The sequence below is a fragment of the Neoarius graeffei genome, chromosome 2 (assembly GCF_027579695.1).
Source record: "Neoarius graeffei isolate fNeoGra1 chromosome 2, fNeoGra1.pri, whole genome shotgun sequence".
Taxonomy (NCBI): Eukaryota; Metazoa; Chordata; class Actinopteri; order Siluriformes; family Ariidae; genus Neoarius; species Neoarius graeffei.
The window spans coordinates 20,561,347-20,583,669 of NC_083570.1; the positions used below are offsets into that span (position 1 = coordinate 20,561,347).

Here is a 22,323-nt window from a genome sequence, read left to right on the forward strand (position 1 = left end):
TGTGTCTGAAACTTCGCTTCATATATATTTTTTATTTTCAACTAGCCAGCCGGGCTGCCTCGTGACAGGAATTACCCGCCGAATGACAAATTACGTTGCCTCGGGCGACCGGACCACCGCAAATTTCGAGCCCTGCTTTTGGATATCCAGGTTTTGGCCTGTAATAAAACACAACAGGATGTGCTGTTAGAAGACACTGGAGAACTTTACAGAAAACGTGACCAACGAATATCAATGCACACTTGAAAGTTGTCAGTAAGTTGCTGCACAATCATATAAACCTTCCAGCTGAATCGAAAATTAAGCAACGCCTTCCGACCAATCGTAATCGAGTATTCAACAAGAAACTGTTCAGAGGTGATAGCCTTCCTGACGGAGTTATGATTTTACTTCATGTTAATGTTATATTGCAGACATCAGGCTTGTAGGACTCAAGTCTAGGACTCGGACTCGAGTCCGACTCGTGCCCTAATTTTAAGGACATGTGACTCAACTTGGACTTGAGCATTAACTGTATTCAGACTCGTAAATTGGAGACGAGGACTGGGATTTTTTTCTACGTTCATTTTTGTACTAATTTCGTGCAAGACTGTCACACCTGCGCGCCTTGGCGCGTGCATCAGATAGACTCTCGGGCGCGCTGTAAACGACTCGCACCTGCACAGGATTACGGCGCAATTAGCGCACCTGTATAAAAACTGTGAAAACACACTTACTTTGCGAAGTATTGAGTTGCCTTGCTGACATATTACCGAGCCGTATTTCCTTGTTTGATTTCCTATTTCTCGTCTTTGATTCTGCCGAGTCTACGAGAGCCTGTTTGTGTCTCGCTCGACCTATTGCCTGTTTCACCGTTTTACGATTTTGCCTGCCGTTCTGGTTTGTCTTCACTTGTATTAATAAACACACCTTCTGAACTTACATCCGTCTCGCAACCGTCTCTGACAGAATACTTCGCACTCCCTGATAAAGAGAACGCACATTCACCTGCTCGTACGTCATGTTCAGGAACAAACTAATGTTAATGGCGCTAAAGCAGCCACCATCAAATGGTGCGGCTGGAGCCTTGTTCTCGGACTCGACTCAAAATTTTTTTTAATGACTTGGACTTGAACACTGGGGACTCGAGACTGGACTCGGACTCGAGGTTTAGTGACTCGACTACAACACTGGCAGACATATTGCGAAAGCAAGCGAGCTAGTCGACAGCTGTGAGTGCTAACAATAGCCATGTCTGTTTTCTTACACAGCAATAAGGCATGAGGTACATGGACATGACAGCGACGTGCTACGCCCCCGTCCCTCAATGCTCTCTCTTGTGGACTCCAAGAGTAGTCAGGCAGTGCGCGTTCATGTGTTTTGGAGGAGGAGCTTTGAAGGAAGGCCTGAAAGGAGTGGGTGTGATTTTTCGGTTGGATACTTTCACAATCTAATTTACTCTTGCTGGTTTCTTCAAAATTGCCGACCCTAGTTTAAGAAAGGGACTTTCAGTTTCACAAACTGCGACGTGATTTCAGTCAAGCCATAATCGCACTTGCAAGATCGACAAGATAAATTTCTTTACAAATCAGCATTACCAGCTCGCACTCCATACATTTTATCTTACGTTAAAATACGAATTACCTAATTTGAGTAAGCAGCAAGCTGTTAGACAGATAAACTGATGTTCCTTTGATTTGCTCATCTAGATTTTGAGCAACTAATCGGGCAGTTCGCTCTCTTCCTCTCTTTGTTCTCTCACACACGTTCTGTTTCTAGACAGCGTTCCAGCTTGTGCTGTAGATCCTCTTGACCCCGTTTTTTCGATCCTGAGCCAGAGCCAGGATAAATGAAACGCTCCGCATTTAGACAACAGTGCACGTAAAGCCTCCTGCTGTGTGTTTATACAGGCACACGGCTGAGCTGCAGTCTTTCACCGGCCTGCTGCTACTTACTACGACTGTATTTCCAGTACATATAGTGCAGTGCGTGCGTGCGTGTGTTTTTGCATTGTGCAATTCTTGCTCTCTTTGGCTCTCTGTCTCTGGGAGTTGCGCCACGCTTGGCTGTCTCTCATGCAAACGTTAATCTGACACAGCAAATCTGATCTGACGATAAACACGCATTCAGCTGGCAGAGCTACTGTATACAACAGCGTAACATTATGTTTAGGTACACGGTGTGTGGAATTTGGCGTAACTTGTATGACCTTGGAGTACAGCCGAACAATAGGCACTTATAGAAATTACCTCTGCTGTTGCACGCCTCATGATGACATCATCTGCCCTTACAGTTTCCTGTTTCCTGCTCAAAAACTCACTCTGACTGCCAGGCACACTGGCCATGCCTTCAAGCTTATTTAGATCCCTCATAGAAGGACATGTTTGAGCTTTTTTCATAAGTTAATTCAGCTGTCACGTTATTGTATCAAGTCTCAGTAGATTTAAGATCTCTTAATGGTTCAGGATTGTCATGCATTTCTGACTTCTTCTTTATTAAGCTTGTGCTAACCTTCAGAAAAGTGGAGTGAAGCAGCCATTTGACGACATTTAATCTGAACGTCCCTCGGTATAAGAAACTATATCGTGTGCATAAGGACTCGCACAGAATGAGAATCTTGGATTTCCACCGACGCATAAGGTAGATGACGAGATTTTCTCTCGTCGTACAGTGTAAGCTCTGTTTAATTTGGAAGGAAGGTTGTGAGTGGGAGCAGGCCATCAAGCAACGAGTGCAGGTGGGAGCAGGGCAAAAAAGTACTGTGGAGAAATCCCACACAAAAGCCTCGTAATTATGAAATAGGGAAAAAAAAATGCAGGAAGGAATTCTGCATGATTTCAGTTAGTGATGGAAAGTAAAGAAAACTTTTCACTGGTGGAAACTTTATCTCTGACTATTAAGCGCTGACACTGGAGACTCCTTCCAAAAAAATTTCAATTATTTTGTTTCAAAACAACAACGTTTTTCATTTGAAAAAGATGGACTAGCTGCCATACAAGTTCTATGTTCCCTGAATGAGCTGCTGTTATAGAAATGATAGGCCTCATGTATTAAGCCGTACGTTTAACAGTTGTTCCACGAAATCGAGTCGTACGTGAGCTGATAGCCGACCAGGCGCGTAGCGCCGATATTGAGTGGAATAACTGTTTTATTCTATCCACAGTCACTGGATTTTGAGAAACGGAGCATTTTTATTTTTACTTTTTTTGCAAATTCGATAAATAAAAACTTTATACAAAACGTCCGACAAAATCATTTCCGCTTTCAGAACGGCGAAATGACAGGAGCAATTTGTGAAAAATGCTATAATAATAATTCTTGAAAAATAAAAAAGATACGTTCTTACCATCGAATACTTTTATTCCATATTTTGTTGGGGTTTTTTTGTTTTTTTTTGGGGGGGGGGGGGGGGGTTCTTGGCAGTTTCTTGTTTTTCTCTACTCATGGTATATGAGCTGATAGCCTAGTAGTAGAGTAGCCAATCAGAGCGTGCGATTACTCATATCCAGTGAATGTGTGTGTATATAAGGTTTCTGTCTGTCTTTCTCTCTGTCTGTTCACCGATGCAAATTGACACGGCTGGACGCACATACTCCATACTTTGCACATGGATTGGTGACACCCCACAGGACAACATTTTCGACTTTCCTAAACATGGGATTAGTGCTAATCCAACACACTATTCATTTCCCACAGACTACATGCTTGTGCTAACACACTGCGCGCAGCCTCTGTGGGGAAGCCCCTCCCCGACTCGCCTGAGAGTTTTGATTGTACGGGACCTCGAAGAGCACCATCCAGAGGAAATCAGGTTCATGGGCAATAACTGCTTGTGTATATTTGCAGTTTGCCTTGTAGCCAGAACTACGACCTTCAATGTGGAGTCATCAAGAAGAATCCACATCTGTGGTTAATTCAAAACAGTGCAAGTACGTAAAGTCAGAATCGACGTACTGTCAGTGTGTTTATGTGAGACTCTGAATGTGGGGGCAGGACAAGAACATTCGAAGGAAGAGTGGCACGTGGTACAAACAAATCCGAAGCACCGATATATAACATCTCAAACGTGACTCATGTGCCTTTAAAGAGTGCGACTCTTTAGTCCACTAACACTGCAGTACAATGAGCCAAACACGCTTACATGATTCTTCACAGACCACAGTGACCTCAGTAACCTCACTCACCTCACCTCAAACGCTCGACTCATGTCTGTCCCTTGCGTACTACTTTTGTTAACTGACAATGTTTTGAGTTTGTTAAAACAAATCTATCAGTGTCCGTTTGACTTAGCTAACGCTCAACAAGTGCATAGCCACCGAAACCATTCAAGCAGTTGCCAAATGTACAGCTGGTGATATTATTCCAGTCTCCCAATACTCCTAAAACTGCAAATGGAAGAAGTTTGGGGTTCTTCTTTTCCTGTCTTTTTATAAACCACCAGTTCCAGATGATTAACATGATCATCAATCGCAATTTTTTTAAAAGAATAACTGAACCAAGGAAAAAAAAAACTATCGCACGATCCTCTTCAGTGAATTTAGCAGAGGTTCGCTGAAGCTGGTTCTTTTTTAAATTTAAAGCAACAATTAATACAGACCTCCGGTCAAAGTTCTCTCCAAAGCCAGGCCCTCAAAACACTGTTGCTGTACGAGCCGTCCAAGCTTTCTGCATGGCTGATTGGTTGATGTTTGCGATCCATAATAGAGATCTCGATGTAACTTTCGTTCCCTGATCAGCGAGCGAGAGCTTAACAACATTACTGAAATGGAGACCACCGTCAATGGGAGGATAGGAGAGTATGTCAAGAATCTCGGAATGCTTCACCCCCTCCTCAAGGACAAAGGTATACCAAGAGATTTGAAGGTGGCCTTATACACCTCCATCTTGTGGCCCATTCTGCTCTATGGCTGTGAGGCATGGTTGCTGACCACAGGGACTAAGAGTTACGTTCAGGCTGTGGAGATGAGAATCTCTAGTGAGACTCATTAGAGGAGTGACCAAGCGCGATCGGCTGAGAAATGATTACATCAGGGAGCAGCTCGGGGTCCAGAGCGTGTTGAAGATCATTGAGCAGAGCCAGCTACACTAATATGGCTGTGTCAAGAGAACGGATACCACCAGGACCCCAGCAAGGTGGCTTGAGTGGCGCCCTAAGACAAAGAGACCTAGAGGAAGCCCTAGGAAAAGGTGGATGGACAACATCAAGGATGCTATAAATGCAAGAGGGTCGACATTGGAGGATGTCGAGAGGGCTGCCCTATACACCAGCTGGAATGAATGGAGAGCTTTCTGGCAGACAGGCAGCAATGCTTAACTGGTGTCTGATGATGATCAGCGAGCCAGAAGTGGCAAGGCAAGCAAGGAAATACTCCCTGAAATGAAATGAGGAAGAAACCTTGATGGGAAACCAGACTCAAAAAGGAGCTGGTCCTCTTCCAGATGACACCAGAGACTGGGATTATAAATCATTACCATCAGGTGTGGGAGAGTAAAAAAATTAATTATTCACAGACTATTCACTGAAGCATAAACTGTTTTTGTTTTTTTTTTTGGGGGGGGGAGATTGACATCTTTAGGGTCTCCATATGGGACTGACGACAGCAGCAAATTCAGAAAGCTCCATAAAGAACTTGATCCAAGGTTTGTTTTTGTGTTTCAGTGAGGTAACCGAGGTACAGCTGTGCATGAGAGTATGCTCAGGAAAAGGTCCGATCACGTTTTGGTTTTAGACGTGTCTCAGCATGCCTCTGCCATCCTACAGAAATCTCAGACAAAAGCTTTCTGAATGCTCCAAATGTTTGCAAGAAGCAAAGCCAACAAAGGAGCAGGTGTGCTCTCGTTTTCAGCGAATGGCGCTCATTTGTGTTTACAGTTATTCATTAGGAAGCACCTTTTATCTAACCAGACTTGCAACTAAAACGGTACATTCTAAGCATAGCTCTCTGACGGTTAAGAGCCTTGCCCGAGGGCCTAGCTGTTTGAAACTGCCCTGGATGTGAATTCACACCTTTCAGGTCAATAGTGCAGAACCTTAAAGGAGCTGCCTGTATTGTGGATTAAAAACTATAATGAAAACACCAGCAAACTATCTTCTTTCCACCTCCTTGACCCTACTTTATTTGCCTTTTGAGGAAAATGTCCAGAGCGGCTCTTCTTGAGCTGGGGGTGGAGTTTATTTCAGGGCTGGGAAGATTTTAAAAGGAGTCTAAAATGAACAAATGAAAATGAACAAAGCATGGGAATGTTGAAAAGCATGTTGGTTATCGTGTATATTTGGAATGATGTGATCATTATAGATCTAGAAACACTTCAAAAATGACAAACCGCACCTTTAACTGCTGAGCGACCTGACTTTTCATTTTTCACAGGCCCAAATAATTGTCATTAGACACTTTGCAATGACATTAAATGACTAACTTGACTTCACGCTTACTTCTAGATACAGCAGAAAGTTGCCTACTTTAGTTCATGCCTTGAGGGTAAACTGGGCTGCTATAAATATTCTCAGCTGTCATTTATACAGGGTGTATTTGTGTATGTTCCCCTTCTTTATAGCTTACTCTCATGCTTTGCTGCAGCTGATGGAAAAAAAAACAGAAATAAACCAAAACGAGGAGAAGCGTTAGTGTAGTGAACATATGTTGGCAAGTTGCAACTGTAGTACAATCTTGCCATGTCACTGATAAACTCTTTACTCTTTATAATAAAAGACAGCAGACTCCTCTCAGGATATTCAGACTATCTCTACTCCTGCATGCACATAACATGACTGCACTCCTTAATGTCAATGATTGACATTTCACGCCTATTTTCTGACCTTCAGCATGAAACGATGCAGGGGGGATACCCCACTGCGACATCTTCAATCTCTCTTTCTTTTGTTCTGGTATTTCATGTCATATATATATATATACACCACAGTGTTCTTGAATTCTTGCTTCTCAGAATTCTCAAAAGGTGTTGGAGTAATTTCCCACTCATTCACCGATGAACTTCAAACAGCTTCAATGGGCTCAGGTTGAAGACCAAGTCTGAGATTCGCTGGACTTTCTGAAACACTTCCAAATTGCTGGGTTTCAGTCACGTGACTTTCCTTAGCAGTTTTACCGGAAGTGAAATAGCTGGGGATCTAAACGGCTGCCGTAGTGCAAACAACTAGCGATGACTTATGCTCGTAATCTAGAAGCCACTGCTCGCTTTAGATATATTCAGAAGATTGCTGTGTGCAATGGAATCGACCCCTACAGTCTGGGAAAGAAGGATTTGTCATACGATCTCGAAAACTACCCTTCAGTCGAGTTCCCCGACATCTCGAACTATCTGGTGTTGCAGACGTCCTTCTACACCGCAAAACAGATGAAAGCGTAGAAGAGTATGGAGGCTTACAACTTTTTTCTATGTGGCTGGGTAAAGGACCTCGTGATCAAGTCGCTGCTGAATGAATCCTGGATTGTTTTTGCCCGTGTAAGTATGTTTTTTTAAGCTTTTCGTTCACGTCTTTACAACGAAGCGCTGCAAGTTGAAGTGTAAACAAACAACAGTTCACTTGATTCTCACGTGTGTTGGCTCTTATCTCTCAGGTAAATCATCCACAAAGATCATCAGAAACTTCTTTAAAGACCTGGATCTTAGTTAAACAAGACGGAGAAGTGATCACGGCGCATTGTAACTGTACGGCTGGGTAAAAATTTTGTCGCGACCTTCATGCATACGGACTTTGTCAGGAGTGAGCAGTGAAGAAAGAAGCAGCTGGGGACTTTAGCGCTTCGTGACTTAAAAAAAGTACCGTAAAATAACGACACACAGCAAGAAAAGTATTTGGAGAACACTAAGGACAGAGCTGAGAGGGAAATACAAACCTTTCACCAAGTGATCGCTGCAAACTTGAGCATGCTTCGACTCGGCTCCCTTCGATTTCAGTGAGAGGTTCGAAAGCCACCTTTCTCGACGTCTTTTTGTGAAATCCTGTGTTCGTTCACCCTTTTTTATTAGTTCGCGGGGAACCCTGAAGAAACTTTTATCAGTTTCATGGTTTGATCGATTCGAACAACCTAAAACGACCGAAGCGTAAGGCATTTTTCATGCCAGCAGTGCACCTTCTCCGTACAGACGCTTTGTCAACTAAGCTTTGGTAGACCACCGGCTAAAGTTTTGAATAACTAATGAGGCGGATGTGACGTCACGTGAAACCCAACAATTGGACTTGGGATAAGTTTGGTCTGTAATACCTCTACAAAGCTCTTCAAAACTCGTGCAACTTGCGCTCAACCGTTCTACAGCCTCATGACTGCGCCACGTACCGTACCATGTACATACTTATATCCATGAATGATGGTGGTTGAAATGTGACTAAGCTATACTAGGCAATTCTGAAGCACTCAGATGATGCAAGATACGTCAGACCTTGTTTTTCAAAAATAAAATGACAGAATATCTGTTTTGTTGTTTTTTTTTTTTTATCAAGTCCCAAGGATAGGAACCAATGTCATGAGTTGTGAAGGAAAGCCCCAAGTGTCTCACCACAAGTCCTATGACAAACATAATGTGGAACTTGCAGCAGAAATCTGTCCTCGGTGACAAAGGGCTTGATAATGAGATGATAAGCAGAAACAGTGCAACTGAAAACACTGCAAACAGTTCTGTGGTTCAAGAACCAAAAAAATCAAGCCCGATCACACCTGATCTGAGATCCCTGTGATAAATCGCTCTGTACTGCATGCTCTGCTGCGTATCTGCGGAAAGCCGGTGTGGCTACCGTATTTGATACCAACCAAGAAGCAGCACATTTGAGTCAATAAGTTTGATAGACTGGCGACTCGTTCCATTTTTATTACCATAACGTTCCCACTGTACTGGGAAAGACTCTGGATCCACCATAATCTTGACCTTCACTTACTAAAGATGACTCACTTGAAGAAAAAAGTTGCTGTACAAGGACAAATCCTTCTCCTAGGTGTAATCGTTGATTTATTTTCTTTACTTGTACAAATACCCTTATATTACATAGAACATAATGGATTAAATCATGGCCTTAGCAAAAGTGTATTACATCACTAAGGAAACTTCCAGTTTGTCCCAGTCATGCTTGTTTGTGTTTGGATGCACCTACCATCAGTCACTTTATAGACACTATGGGCCACCGCTGATCCTAGGGACCAAGCTTCATAAACATAAGTGGGAATTATTCAAATAACCAAATCCACCTAATTCTTAAAGACTTAATCTTGAAAATAAAAAGACGAATGCACCTTAACATTTACCTACAAGTAAATGCCCTACACTGAGTGCAGAATTATTAGGCAAGTGAGTATTTTGACCACAACATCCTTTTAATGCATGTTGTCCCACTCCAAGCTGTTTAGGCTTGAAAGCCTACTACCAATTAAGTATATCAGGTGCTGTGCATCTGTGTGATGAGAGGGGGTGTGGTCTAATGACATCAACACCCTATATCAGGTGTGCATAATTATTAGGCAACCTCTTTTCCTCTGGCAAAATGGGTCAGAAGAGAGATCTGACAGACTTTGAAAAGTATAAAATTGTGAGATGTCTTGCAGACGGATGCAGCACTCTTGAAATTGCGAAGATGTTGAAACGTGATCACCGAACAATCAAGCGTTTCATTGCAAATAGTCAACAGGGTCGAAAGAAGCGTGTGGGGAAAAAAAGGCGCAAAATAACTGCACATGATCTGCGGAAAATCAAGCGTGAAGCTAACAAGCAGCCATTAGCATCCAGTTCTGCCATATTCCAGAGTTGCAACATTCCTGGAGTGTCAAAGAGTACAAGGTGTGCAATACTGAGGGACATGGCCAAGGTAAGGAAGGCTGAAAAACGACCACCACTGAGTAAGGCACACAAGATAAAACATCAAGACTGGGCCAAGAAATATCTTAAGACTGATTTTTCTAAGGTGCTGTGGTCTGATGAGGTGAGAGTGACTCTTGATGGGCCAGATGGATGGGCCTGTGGCTGGATCAGTAATGGGCACAGAGCTCCACTCCGACTCAGACGCCAGCAAGGTGGAGGTGGAGTACTGCTATGGGCTGGTATCATCAAAGACGAGCTTGTTGGACCTTTTCGAGTTGAGGATGGACTCAAACTCAACTCCCAGACCTACTGCCAGTTCCTGGAAGAAACCTTCTTCAAGCAGTGGTATAGGAAAAAGTCAGCATCTTTCAAGAAGAACATGATTTTCATGCAGGATAATGCTCCATCTCATGCGTCCAAATACTCCACTGCGTGGCTAGCCAGTAAAGGTCTGAAAGGTGAAAAAAATAATGACATGGCCCCCTTGTTCACCTGACCTAAACCCCATAGAGAACCTGTGGTCCATTATAAAACGTGAGGTCTACAAAGAGGGAAAACAGTACACCTCTCTGAACAGCGTCTGGGAGGCCGTGGTTGCTGCTGCACACAATGTTGGTCGTGAACAGATAAAGAAATTGACAGAATCTATGGATGGAAGGCTTTTGAGTGTCCTCATGAAGAAGGGTGGCTATATTGGTCACTGATTTGTTTTTGTTTTGTGTTTGAATGTCAGATATGTTTATTTGCAAATCTGGAGTTGTCATATCAGTGTACCTGGTGAAAATAAATAAGTGAAATGGCTACATATTTGGTTTTTATTAAGTTGCCTAATAATTCTGCACAGTGAAAGTTACCTGAACACGTACATATTCTCCTAAAATGGCCAAAACTAAAAACGCCCCACTCTAACTTCCATACATATTCAGCTTTGATATTTATGAGTCTTTTTGTTTGATTGAGAACATAGTTGTTGTTCAATAATAAAACTAATCCTCAAAAATACAACTTGCCTAATAATTCTGCACTCCGTGTATTATGTACCTTCATGACTGTTTCTCTACAAATTGAAATTTGAAATTCTTTGTTGGAAATCATGGACACCGCATCCTCTGGGCTAAAGAGAAGAGAGACTATACGACTTGTTATCTGAACTAAGCACAGTTCAAAAACCAGCATCCATGATGGTATGAGGGGACAATAATGCACAATACATGGGTAGCTTGCACATCTAGGAAGGCATCATTACAGGGTTTGAAGCAACATATGCTGCCATCCAGATGTTTTTTTTTTTTCCAGCAAGACAATGCCAAACCACATTCTGCACGTTTTACAACTGCATAGCTCCGTAGTAAAAGAGTCCGGGTGCTAAACTGACCGGCTTGCAATTCAGACCAGTCGCCCATTGAAAATGTTTAAAACAAAAAAATGTGGCAAAGAAGTCCCTGAACAGTTGAGCACCTGAAATCCTATATCAGGCAAGAATTTCACTTTCAAAACTACATCAACTGCTCTCCTCAGTTCAAAGAATTACAGAGGGTTGTTAAAAGTAGAGGTGATGCAACATGCCCCTCTCCCATCTTTTTTGAAAAGTTTTGCTGGCATTAAAAACAATAAAGTCTCTCAGTTTCAACATTTAATATGTTGTCTTTGTACTATTTTCAGTGAAATATAGGCTTTTTGCAAATAACTCGCAAATCACATTCCATCCATCCATCCATTATCCATAACCGCTTATCTTGTGCAGGGTCGCAGGCAAGCTGGAGCCTATCCCAGCTGACTATGGGTGAGAGGCGGGGTACACCCTGGACAAGTCACCAGGTCATTGCAGGGCTGACACAGACACAAACAACCATTCACACTCACATTCAATTTAGAGTCACCAGTTAACCTAACCTGCATGTCTTTGGACTGTGGGGGAAACGGAGCACCTGGAGGAAACCCACGCAGACACGGGGAGAACATGCAAACTCCGCACTGAAAGGCCCTTGTCGGCCGCTAGACTCAAACCCAGAACCTTCTTGCTGTGAGGTGACAATGCTAACTACTACACCACCGTGCCGCCCCGCAAATCACCTTGTTATTATTTATATTTTACACTGCGTAACAACTTTTTTTGGAAACTGGGTTGTATTGTTAAAGGCTGTAATTAGCAGTGCATAGAAGGATATATAGTAGTACACATTTTACACACAGTATACTCTCAGAAATAGGGGTGCAAAAGGAGTCCATTTCTATCCCCCAAAGTACAATGTACACTGATGACCCGCCTTGGGCTCATTATTGGACTTCAAGGTGTACCTTTTAGGGTCAAAAATGTGCATATATGTTCCTAATCAGTATATAAATAAGGGGTACAAATAAGGGGTGTGTTTCCCAAAAGTCTCTTAACCCTAAGAGCATCTTAACAAGCAGAGTGTTCATTGTGCTGCACGTTCTAACATTTAAAGGGGAACCGAAGTCATTTTTAAACTTGCTTTATTTCTTAATTAACATGCTATTTAGTTACGTTTTCAGTTTTATTAACCTTATATCGTGACTCGTATTGGCATATTATATGACACTTACCAGCCTTTTCGGTTTTTAGCCATGTTGAATGTTTGGTCCATGGCAGGTATCACTTATCAGCGCAATCTTCACGAGACTTGTGCGAGACTTCAAACGTGAAGTGTCAGCGCCGCCATTTTGAAAACTGTTTACACAGCGGCCAGCTCGCCATAGCATTCCAATTTAGATTAATTTCGAGATTTGCCAGCTTCATCGGCAATGGAGTGTCAGTCCTACGCGCTGTGGCACGTGCACCTGAAGGCGCACCTTGGGCTGCACGCACGCCGAGTGAACTCCAGCACATGCGCCGTGAACAAGGTGCACCTGAGCTCAATTAAGGAACTGTGTGTTTGCCTATTTAAGGATTGTGCTGATTGCATCGCAAAGTATTACGATACGCATGTACGCATTAATTACCGAGCCTTTCTACCCGTTGTCTTGATTTCCTGTTTCACGATCCTTGTGCCTGTTTCCCGTTCTTGTCCTCACTTAAGGCCTCTGCATGCTCGTGCGACAAGGCTTTCGCAGATAGCTTTTCGCAGACAGTTGTAATTTATCGTTGAGCGGGGAGTATAGGCGTGCGCGATGTTATTCACCGGCACAACGCAAGGGGGCGCAAAGTCGCTAGGAGTAGTTGGTGGGTGTGGTTAGTGGAGTGTTTATCCTCCAGTTACTTATAATGACTAGAACTTTTTTTTTTATAATGACTAGAACTGGAGTCGTATAGATGTACGTACTTCCTCAATCAACCGCTCTTCGTGCTGCTCCATCTTCGCTCGGGTTTTTAAAAATGCCGGTCGTGAAAACAAACCAAACCGGGAAAGTAGGGAAGCGGAAGTGCGTGTACAGCGGATGTAGAGTGGACCAATCAGAGCCCTCTTGTCTGCGGCGCTGTCTGCGAGGCTTCTGCGGTGGTCACAATTTTTGGGAGGTGCGCGCAGAGCGTCTGCGAAGGTGGGGGGGCTACGCAGACACTGTCTGCGACGCTATCTGCGAGGACTGGGTTGTCAGCATAAATTGGCCTTTAGCCTTTGATGTACCATTTGCGCCTCGACCGACCCTATTGCCCGCATTCTCATTTTTGATCTAGCCTGCCATTTTGGATTGTTTGCCTGTGTATATATTCTCTCACTGTATTTATATTCTGCACTTTATTAAACTGTAGACTTCTGCACATACATCCGCCTCCCTCGCGTACATGACATGGAGATTATTCCATACGACTTCGAACCAACGTGGAGTAGAGAAGAGTTGGAAAGACGACAGGATAAGGACTAGTCCGTCGCGCTGGTATTTACGTCATTTCTGTCATGCAATTAAAACGTGCCAGGTCAGGCGGCTGGTGGGTTTTCAAAATAATAAATGCATGCATGTATTTTTGTGATAAATACATATCATACTGAGCGTATTTCCCATATAATCCTCACTAAGGTTTCGGACAGCACTACAAAATGGCGTCCTCGCTATATAGTGCATCTATATAGTGAGTAGGGAGCGATTTCGGACACAGGGAAAACTTTTGGCTTGATTACGTCAGCATTCGAAGGAGGGCGCGCATCTTTTGACAACGTTGGTCACTTTGATTTCCACTGTACGTTTTACTTCCGTCCTACCGCGAGTTGGCCTAGCGGTCAGCGTGTCCGCCTCTCGATCGGGAGATCGCGAGTTCTACTCCCGGTCGGGTCATACCAAAGACCATCATAAAAATGGTACCTACTGCCATCTGGGGAGTCAAACTCTTGCGGTTACCAGAGGACTAACCCCCCGCTGTAACCCTAATAATAGGCGAGAGGCCGAGGGCTATGGAAACGGAGATCAGCGCCGCCCTTTGCGCCACATGGCGTGGGAATGACTTTGATTGATACGAAGTCTCGCACAGGTCTCTGCAAATCTCGTTTATGGCCATTGCGTTGACATATGGACTGAGGTATTACATAGCATGTTTCAAACACTCATACCTTGCTATAGCAGTGACAAAATAGCTGTCAGAAATGCATTCCGACATCTTATGAAATGGGATAACTGAATTTTGATGAGAAAAAAATTGCCTTCAGTTCTCCTTTAACGATGATCTTTGTGCTGCGATGCTTTGAGGAAACTCAGGCCAGTACGTTAGAGAGTACTGATCCAGTGACAAGCCATTGTACCCTTAAAAGTACTTTGTTTTCTGAGAGTGTATAGTATGGAAGGCTGTTTCTGCCATCATAATAATGACAAGGTTTCTCCTAATAACGATTTAGCCTGCTATCTAATAATAATAATGAGATAGTCATACTTTTGAAAAGAGTTTCTCATCCATTATCTGTAGCCGCTTTATCCTGTTCTACAGGGTTGCAGGCAAGCTGGAGCCTATCCCAGCTGACTATGGGCAAGAGGCGGGGTACACCCTGGACAAGTCGCCAAGTCATCGCAGGGCTGACACAGAGACAAGCAACCATTCACAGTCGATTTAGAGCCACCAATTAGCCTAACCTGCATGTCTTTGAGGGGAACCGGAGCACCCGGAGGAGAACATGCAAACTCCACACAGAAAGGCCCTCGCCGGGCTCGAACCCAGGGCCTTCTTGCTGTGAGGCGACAGTGCTAACCGCTATACCGGCTGAGCGCGGCACGGTGGTGTAGTGATTAGCGCTGTTGCCTCACAGCAAGAAGGTCCTGGGTTCGAGCCCAGCGGCCGGCAAGGGCCTTTCTGTGTGGAGTTTGAATGTTCTCCTCCGGGTGCTCCGGTTTCCCTCACAGTCCAAAGACCTGCATGTCTGCATGGTGGGTCTAAATTGACCGTAGGTGTGAATGGTCATCTATGTGTCAGCCCTGCGATGACCTGGCGACTTGTCCAGGGTGTACCCCGCCTCTCGCCCATAGTCAACTGGGATAGGCTCCACCTTGCCTGCAACCCTGTAGGGCAGGATAAGCGGCTACAAATAATGGACGGATGGATGTGCATGGCGGAAACGTGCTTCCATATCCACACGGCATTTTTTCACTCAGGGTACACATTTGGAGAAATAAGATGTTATGCAGGTGTATTTCAAAAAAACATGTCAAGTTTCTTGTATTAAACTTATATGTTTACATTACTGTCATCGGATCACCACAGAGAACACTTTTTAAATTTTGTTTCCATGTTGATTCTTTCATTTTTTTATGCCTTTTTGGTCCATTTTAGGGCTGTTTTGGCATGTTATACTGTTCCACTGTACATAGAACTATATAACATCATACAAAATCCCGCATTTCTAGTGCATTTTGCGCTATAAGATTGATATGAAATGATCATCTTTGCTTAATTTAATATATGCATAGAAAGGAGTCATTTATCACCTGGCAAAAATTTTGCAGTTCTTTAATAATGTGTCCGTCGTTATGCCAAATGACGTTTTTGGTCAGTGTTCTCAAAAAGGAACCCAAAAATTCAATCACTGATTCTTTTAATGGTATCCATTTTGGTAGTTTCAATCTATGTAGGCATAATGCACAGAAAAAAATGTGTTGACTGTAAGGCACTGACACCTTTCAGCGTTCATTGAAAATGTTCACTGGGATAATGGAAAAATGCACAGTAAAGGTATAAAAATGCCTTTAGTCATTACAGACTTGAAGTAATTGCACTGAGTAGTGGTTTAATTGAGAAATGTAGTCTCCGTAGCCCCCAATTCTTTGTTAGGCGTTTCTTCGTTAGAAAAGATATTTGATTCTGTGCTCATTGCCATACAAATTGTATTTCATAATATTTCCAATAAAATAAATATATGTCATTTACCAGCTGGGAGGTTCGTATCGTGAAACACCGTGACCGAGGTCTTGAAAGTACTGAGCGAGGCCCTCTGGGCCGAGGTCAGTATTTAAGGTCGAGGTCACGGTATTTCACCATACAGACCGACCTTAAGCTGGTAAATAATATATTTATTTTTTTCTTTACCAAATTCTAACAGAAAACGAGAGCGCCCGAAAGGGAAAACCGAGCCGAGCCGCCATTTTGAATCCTCATTCATGTCTGTAATGTAAATGGCTTCCTCCTCGGTATACAAGTGCACTTCCATGGCAGGAAAAAAACTACATTTTGCCACCTATGTAGTCCTGTATTTGTACAAAATTGAGTTATTCAGGATTCAGCCATGTTTTTGCTCGGCGTTAGCAACAGCTACAGGTTTTTAGCTTTCTCCTGAAATGTTTTATTTTATTTTTTCTTCCTCAGGGTAGTATAAATCGCTTTCGCTGTGAACACTGTCATTATCGCTATCCATGCTGTAAAATTAATGCTATTCTCCTGAGAAATGCTGGCAAAAATTTATAAGATTTTTGATCATCTTATAAAAAAAAAAAGATAAATGTTGACAAAAAATTCTACTAAGTTTGTTGTTGTTGTGAACGAGCGAGTCACCAGAGGTCTGTAACCGGAGTCCGTATTGTAGGATACGGACCCGCTCGCCAGCCAATCAGAGCGCAGGATTTGATAGAAACCGCACTGGGGAAAAAAATGTTACTAATGAATTGTTGAAAATTAGCCCTGTATGTTTCTCTCCAGCAAAAAAAAAAAGTATCTTTAGAAAGGGTGGTGTAGTGGTTAGCGCTGTCGCCTCACAGCAAGAAGGTCCGGGTTCGAGCCCCGTGGCCGGCGAGGGCCTTTCTGTGCGGAGTTTGCATGTTGTCCGCGTGGGTTTCCTCCGGGGGCTCCAGCGTATAGAATCAATTTTGTGCCAAAATGTTCATACAATACTTTTGAAATATCAAACAAAAACAATAAATCAAAATTTTTTTTAAAAAGTCAATTTTTTTTAGACTGGCAAACAAATTATTCATGTAATTGTGCAAAATATCAGTCTATTACTCTTCAGAAACCTTTTATTTTTGTTCCGCGTCTTTCTCAGTTTTGTTTGACATAATTTATTTTGGTTGCGATTCCAGCTTTCCCATTTGCGCTCCCTGACTTTTTGCTTGCAGTTTTGGGACAAACTTCACGTGTGGGTGGGCTGTCCAGGAATGCATTCCCATTGGCTAACTTGTGTTTGACTGACAGCTACACTCAGCCATTCCCTACTCGGATTCTGGCGGACTGTTTGACGAGTGACCGATCCATTGACGGTAAACAAGGATCGAGTGGACTTCAGTGGCGACTATGATACTGAATTAATTCAACAAAGTGTAAGTGCGGGACAAATGTGTTGTATGTGTTGCAGTAGTACACATTATGCAGGCGTGTTTAACGTTAGTAAGACAGCTATTATATTGGGTAGTGGAGCGAAGTCTAACATTTGACTTGCCACAAAACACCTGCATAATGTGCACTACTGCAACACATACAACACATTTGTCCTGCACTTACACTTTGTTGAATTAATTCAATATCATAGTCGCCACTGAAGTCCACTCGATCCTTGTTTACCGTCAATGGATCGGTCACTCGTCAAACAGTCCGCCAGAATCCGAGTAGGGAATGGCTGAGCGTAGCTGTCAGTCAAACACAAGTTAGCCAATGGGAATGCATTCCTGGACAGCCCGCCCACACGTGAAGTTTGTGCCAAAACTGCAAGCAAAAAGTCAGGGAGCGCAAACGAGAAAGCTGGAATCGCAACCAAAATAAATTACGTCAAAATTGTCAAAAAGTCAAAAATTGCCTTTTTTTTTTGTGTATTTTGATTTGTCGTTTTTGTTTGATATTTCAAAAGTATTGTATGAACATTTTGGCACAAAATTGATTCCATACCAGCTGGGATAGGCTGCGACCCTGTAGAACAGGATAAAGCGGCTAGAGATAACGAGATGAGAGATTGCGAAAGCGGTTCGTGACGTCACGACGACTGCCCCCTGGTGGTGAAAGTTGGGCAAAACAGTATATTTTGTTCGATTTCAGGGCGCAAATTCGACACCAGGAAGATTGAATTCGCTTTTTGGGTCTAGACAATGAAGTTGATATTCTACATTTCACCTCTGACCCTTGCCTTTAAGACATGTGGAAACAAAATGCAATCTGACAACTTTAAATAAATAAATGACAGTTTTGGAACAGAAATGTGAACCCTGGGTGAAAGAACAAAAAAATGCCGAGAGTGATGTTTGAACTTGGACCTCGCTGGAATTTGGCTCCTGGAATTTGGCTCCTGGGTCCCCGGCGCGCGCTCACTGTCTGCTCTGTGGCTCAGCAGCGACCCACCTGCGTTGTAGAACTGGTCCAGCACAGCCATCTCTCCGAAGTCCAGCTTGCCGAACTGGACCACGTCCAGCCTGCAACCTGCGGCGTCGCATGCATCCTTCAGGCACTGCAGGGCCGCGCTCTCTGCGGGCCCCGACTCCGAGTTCAGGACGTATGCGACACTCGCGGCTCGGCTCTTGCACGCGCCACCAGAGCCCGAAGATCCTCCGATACACCCGCCACCGCCATCCGGGCAGCTCCCACTCCCACTCACACACACAGTCCCCGCGGGTGCGTTCCAGAAATCTCCGGCCGCAGGGACCGAGGTGCCGTCGCCGTCCGCGTGAAGGCACGACGCGCTTCCTCTGTGCGCACATTCCGGTGCCGGCACACACGCACCTCCCTCCCGATCCGAGTTCATCATCGTCGTCGTCGTCGTCGTCACACTTTTAAATCCCGATCCCCGCGTGCGTCAAAGTCTTCCGCTCGCGCTCCGACATCCTCCGTGCAACCCAATCATGCATTTTCCCTGCACGAGAAAGCGCATCTGAATCGTGCGATCAGATCAGATCAGATGAGATCAGATCAGATGAGATATGAGATATGAGATGAGCGCGCGCCGCAGCTGGATGGAAGTCACGACCCAAACACCTCCGAGTCGCGCGCGCCGAAGAACCGGAACATTTCACGCGCGCACTTCTTCTTCTCCACGACGCGCTCGCATAGTTTCATCAAACTTCACGCAGCTTCGCTGTCAAACTCCTCCCTGCGCTTCACACACAGACACACACAGAGAGAGACACACAGAGAAATGTCTTCCCTTTTTTGGAAAACAAAAACGTCACCGCGTCTGAGATGAAACACAAAAACAAGTTGTGAAATCGTTTCCCGACGGCAGACTGTGCCCGTGTTGGACCCTGCCCTGTTTCTACTGTTATCTCTCTCGCGCGCGCGCGCACACACACACATACACACAAGGGGTAGGGGGCGGAGTCTGAGGACAGGGCGGTGACGTGACCATGTAGGGAAAGTGTCAAAGCCTCTTCGAGTATGTTTACTATGGAAACTGTTCGACCGTTCTATTTAGCTATTTCCCAATTAATTACGAGCGGTCTTTAGACAGGAAACAATATGAGTATCTCGTGCACACGGGAACAAGTTAATTATCTTGTGCGCACAAGCTATTTATCCTGGAATGTTTTTGTAATGTCTTGTGTGCAGAAGTCATTGTCTTGTAGGAACAAGTTCAGTATCTTGCGTACCAATGTTATTATCTTGAGAGAACAAGTTCATAATCTTGTGTGCAGAAGTTATTATCTTGTGGGAACAAGTTCAGTATCTTGTGTGCAGAAGTTATTATCTTGAGGGAACAAGTTCAGTATCTTGCGTGCCAAAGTTATTATCTTGTGGGAACAAGTTAATTATCTTGTGTGCCAAAGTTATTATCTTGAGGGAACAAGTTCAGTATCTTGCGTGCCAAAGTTATTATCTTGAGGGAACAAGTTAATTATCTTGCATGCCAAAGTTATTATCTTGTAGGAACAAGTTCAGTATCTTGCGTACCAATGTTATTATCTTGAGAGAACAAGTTCATTATCTTGCGGGCAGAAGTTATTATCTTGAGGGAACAAGTTCAGTATCTTGCGTGCCAAAGTTATTATCTTGTGGGAACAAGTTAATTATCTTGTGTGCCAAAGTTATTATCTTGAGGGAACAAGTTCATTATCTTGCGTGCCAAAGTTATTATCTTGAGGGAACAAGTTAATTATCTTGCATGCCAAAGTTATTATCTTGTAGGAACAAGTTCAGTATCTTGCGTGCCAAAGTTATTGTCTTGTAGGAACAAGTTCATTATCTTGCATGCCAAAGTTATTATATTGAACAAGTTCAGTATCTTGCATGCCAAAGTTATTATCTTGAGGGAACAAGTTCATTATCTTGCATGCCAAAGTTATTATCTTGAGGGAATAAGTTCAGTATCTTGCATGCCAAAGTTATTATCTTGAGGGAACAAGTTCATTATCTTGTGTGCAGAAGTTATTATCTTGAGGGAACAAGTTCAGTATCTTGCATGCCAAAGTTATTATCTTGTAGGAACAAGTTCAGTATCTTGCGTGCCAAAGTTATTATCTTGAGGGAACAAGTTCAGTATCTTGTGTGCCAAAGTTATTATCTTGAGGGAACAAGTTCATTATCTTGCATGCCAAAGTTATTATCTTGAGGGAACAAGTTCATTATCTTGCATGCAGAAGTTATTATCTTGAGGGAACAAGTTCAGTATCTTGCGTGCCAAAGTTATTATCTTGAGGGAACAAGTTCATTATCTTGCGTGCCAAAGTTATTATCTTGAGGGAACAAGTTCATTATCTTGCTTGCAGAAGTTAGTATCTTGTAGGAACAAGTTCAGTATCTTGCGTGCCAAAGTTATTATCTTGAGGGAACAAGTTAATTATCTTGCATGCCAAAGTTATTATCTTGAGGGAATAAGTTCAGTATCTTGCATGCCAAAGTTATTATCTTGAGGGAACAAGTTCATTATCTTGTGTGCAGAAGTTATTATCTTGAGGGAACAAGTTCAGTATCTTGTAGGCAGAAGTTATTATCTTGAGGGAACAAGTTCAGAATCTTGCGTGCCAAAGTTATTATCTTGAGGGAACAAGTTCATTATCTTGCGTGCAGAAGTTATTATCTTGTAGGAACAAGTTCATTATCTTGCGTGCCAAAGTTATTATCTTGAGGGAACAAGTTCATTATCTTGCGGGCAGAAGTTATTATCTTGAGGGAACAAGTTCATTATCTTGCGGGCAGAAGTTATTATCTTGAGGGAACAAGTTCATTATCTTGCGTGCCAAAGTTATTATCTTGAGAGAACAAGTTCAGTATCTTGCATGCAGAAGTTATTATCTTGAGGTAACAAGTTCATTATCTTGCGTGCAGAAGTTATTTTCTTGGGGGAACAGTTCATTATCTTGCGTGCAGAAGTTATTATCTTGAGGGAACAAGTTCATAATCTTGTGTGCAGAAGTTATTATCTTGTAGGAACAAGTTCATTATCTTGTGTGCCAAAGTTATTATCTTGTAGGAACAAGTTCATTATCTTGCGTGCAGAAGTTATCTTGTAGGAACAAGTTCATTATCTTGTGTGCCAAAGTTATTATCTTGAGGGAACAAGTTCATTATCTTGTAGGCAGAAATTATCTTGAGGGAACAAGTTCATTATCTTGCGTGCAGAAGTTATTTTCTTGGGGGAACAGTTAATTATCTTGCGTGCAGAAGTTATTATCTTGAGGGAACAAGTTCATAATCTTGTGTGCAGAAGTTATTATCTTGTAGGAACAAGTTCATTATCTTGCGTGCAGAAGTTATTATCTTGTAGGAACAAGTTCATTATCTTGTGTGCCAAAGTTATTATCTTGAGGGAACAAGTTCATTATCTTGTAGGCAGAAATTATCTTGAGGGAACAAGTTCAGTATCTTGCATGCCAAAGTTATTATCTTGTAGGAACAAGTTCATTATCTTGCATGCCAAAGTTATTATCTTGAGGGAACAAGTTCATTATCTTGCGGGCATAAGTTATTATCTTTTAGGAACAAGTTCATTATCTTGCGTGCAGAAGTTATTATCTTGGGGGAACAAGTTCATTAACTTGTATGCAGAAGTTATTATCTTGTTGGAACAAGTTATTTTCTTGGGGGAATAAGTTCATTGTCTTATGTGCAGAAGTTATCATGTGGGAACAAGTGCATTATCTTATGTGCAGAAGTTATTTTCTTGGGGGAACAAGTTCATTATCTTGTGTGTAGAAGTTATTTGCTTGGGGGAACAAGTTTTTTGTCTTGTGAGTAAAAGTTATCTTGTG

At 42.9% G+C, this 22,323-nt stretch overlaps 1 protein-coding gene across 1 annotated transcript in view; it reads right to left on the minus strand.

Annotated features, from left to right (window-relative positions):
* Nucleotides 1-19,401, minus strand: part of map3k5 (mitogen-activated protein kinase kinase kinase 5) — a 160,898-nt gene extending 141,497 nt beyond the window's left edge. The window contains exon 1 of the mRNA XM_060913964.1: nt 18,485-19,401. Coding sequence (XP_060769947.1) covers nt 18,485-18,887 — 403 coding nt within the window. The 5' untranslated portion in view covers nt 18,888-19,401. The remainder of the gene's footprint in view (nt 1-18,484) is intronic.
* Nucleotides 19,402-22,323: the final 2,922 nt, after the last annotated feature.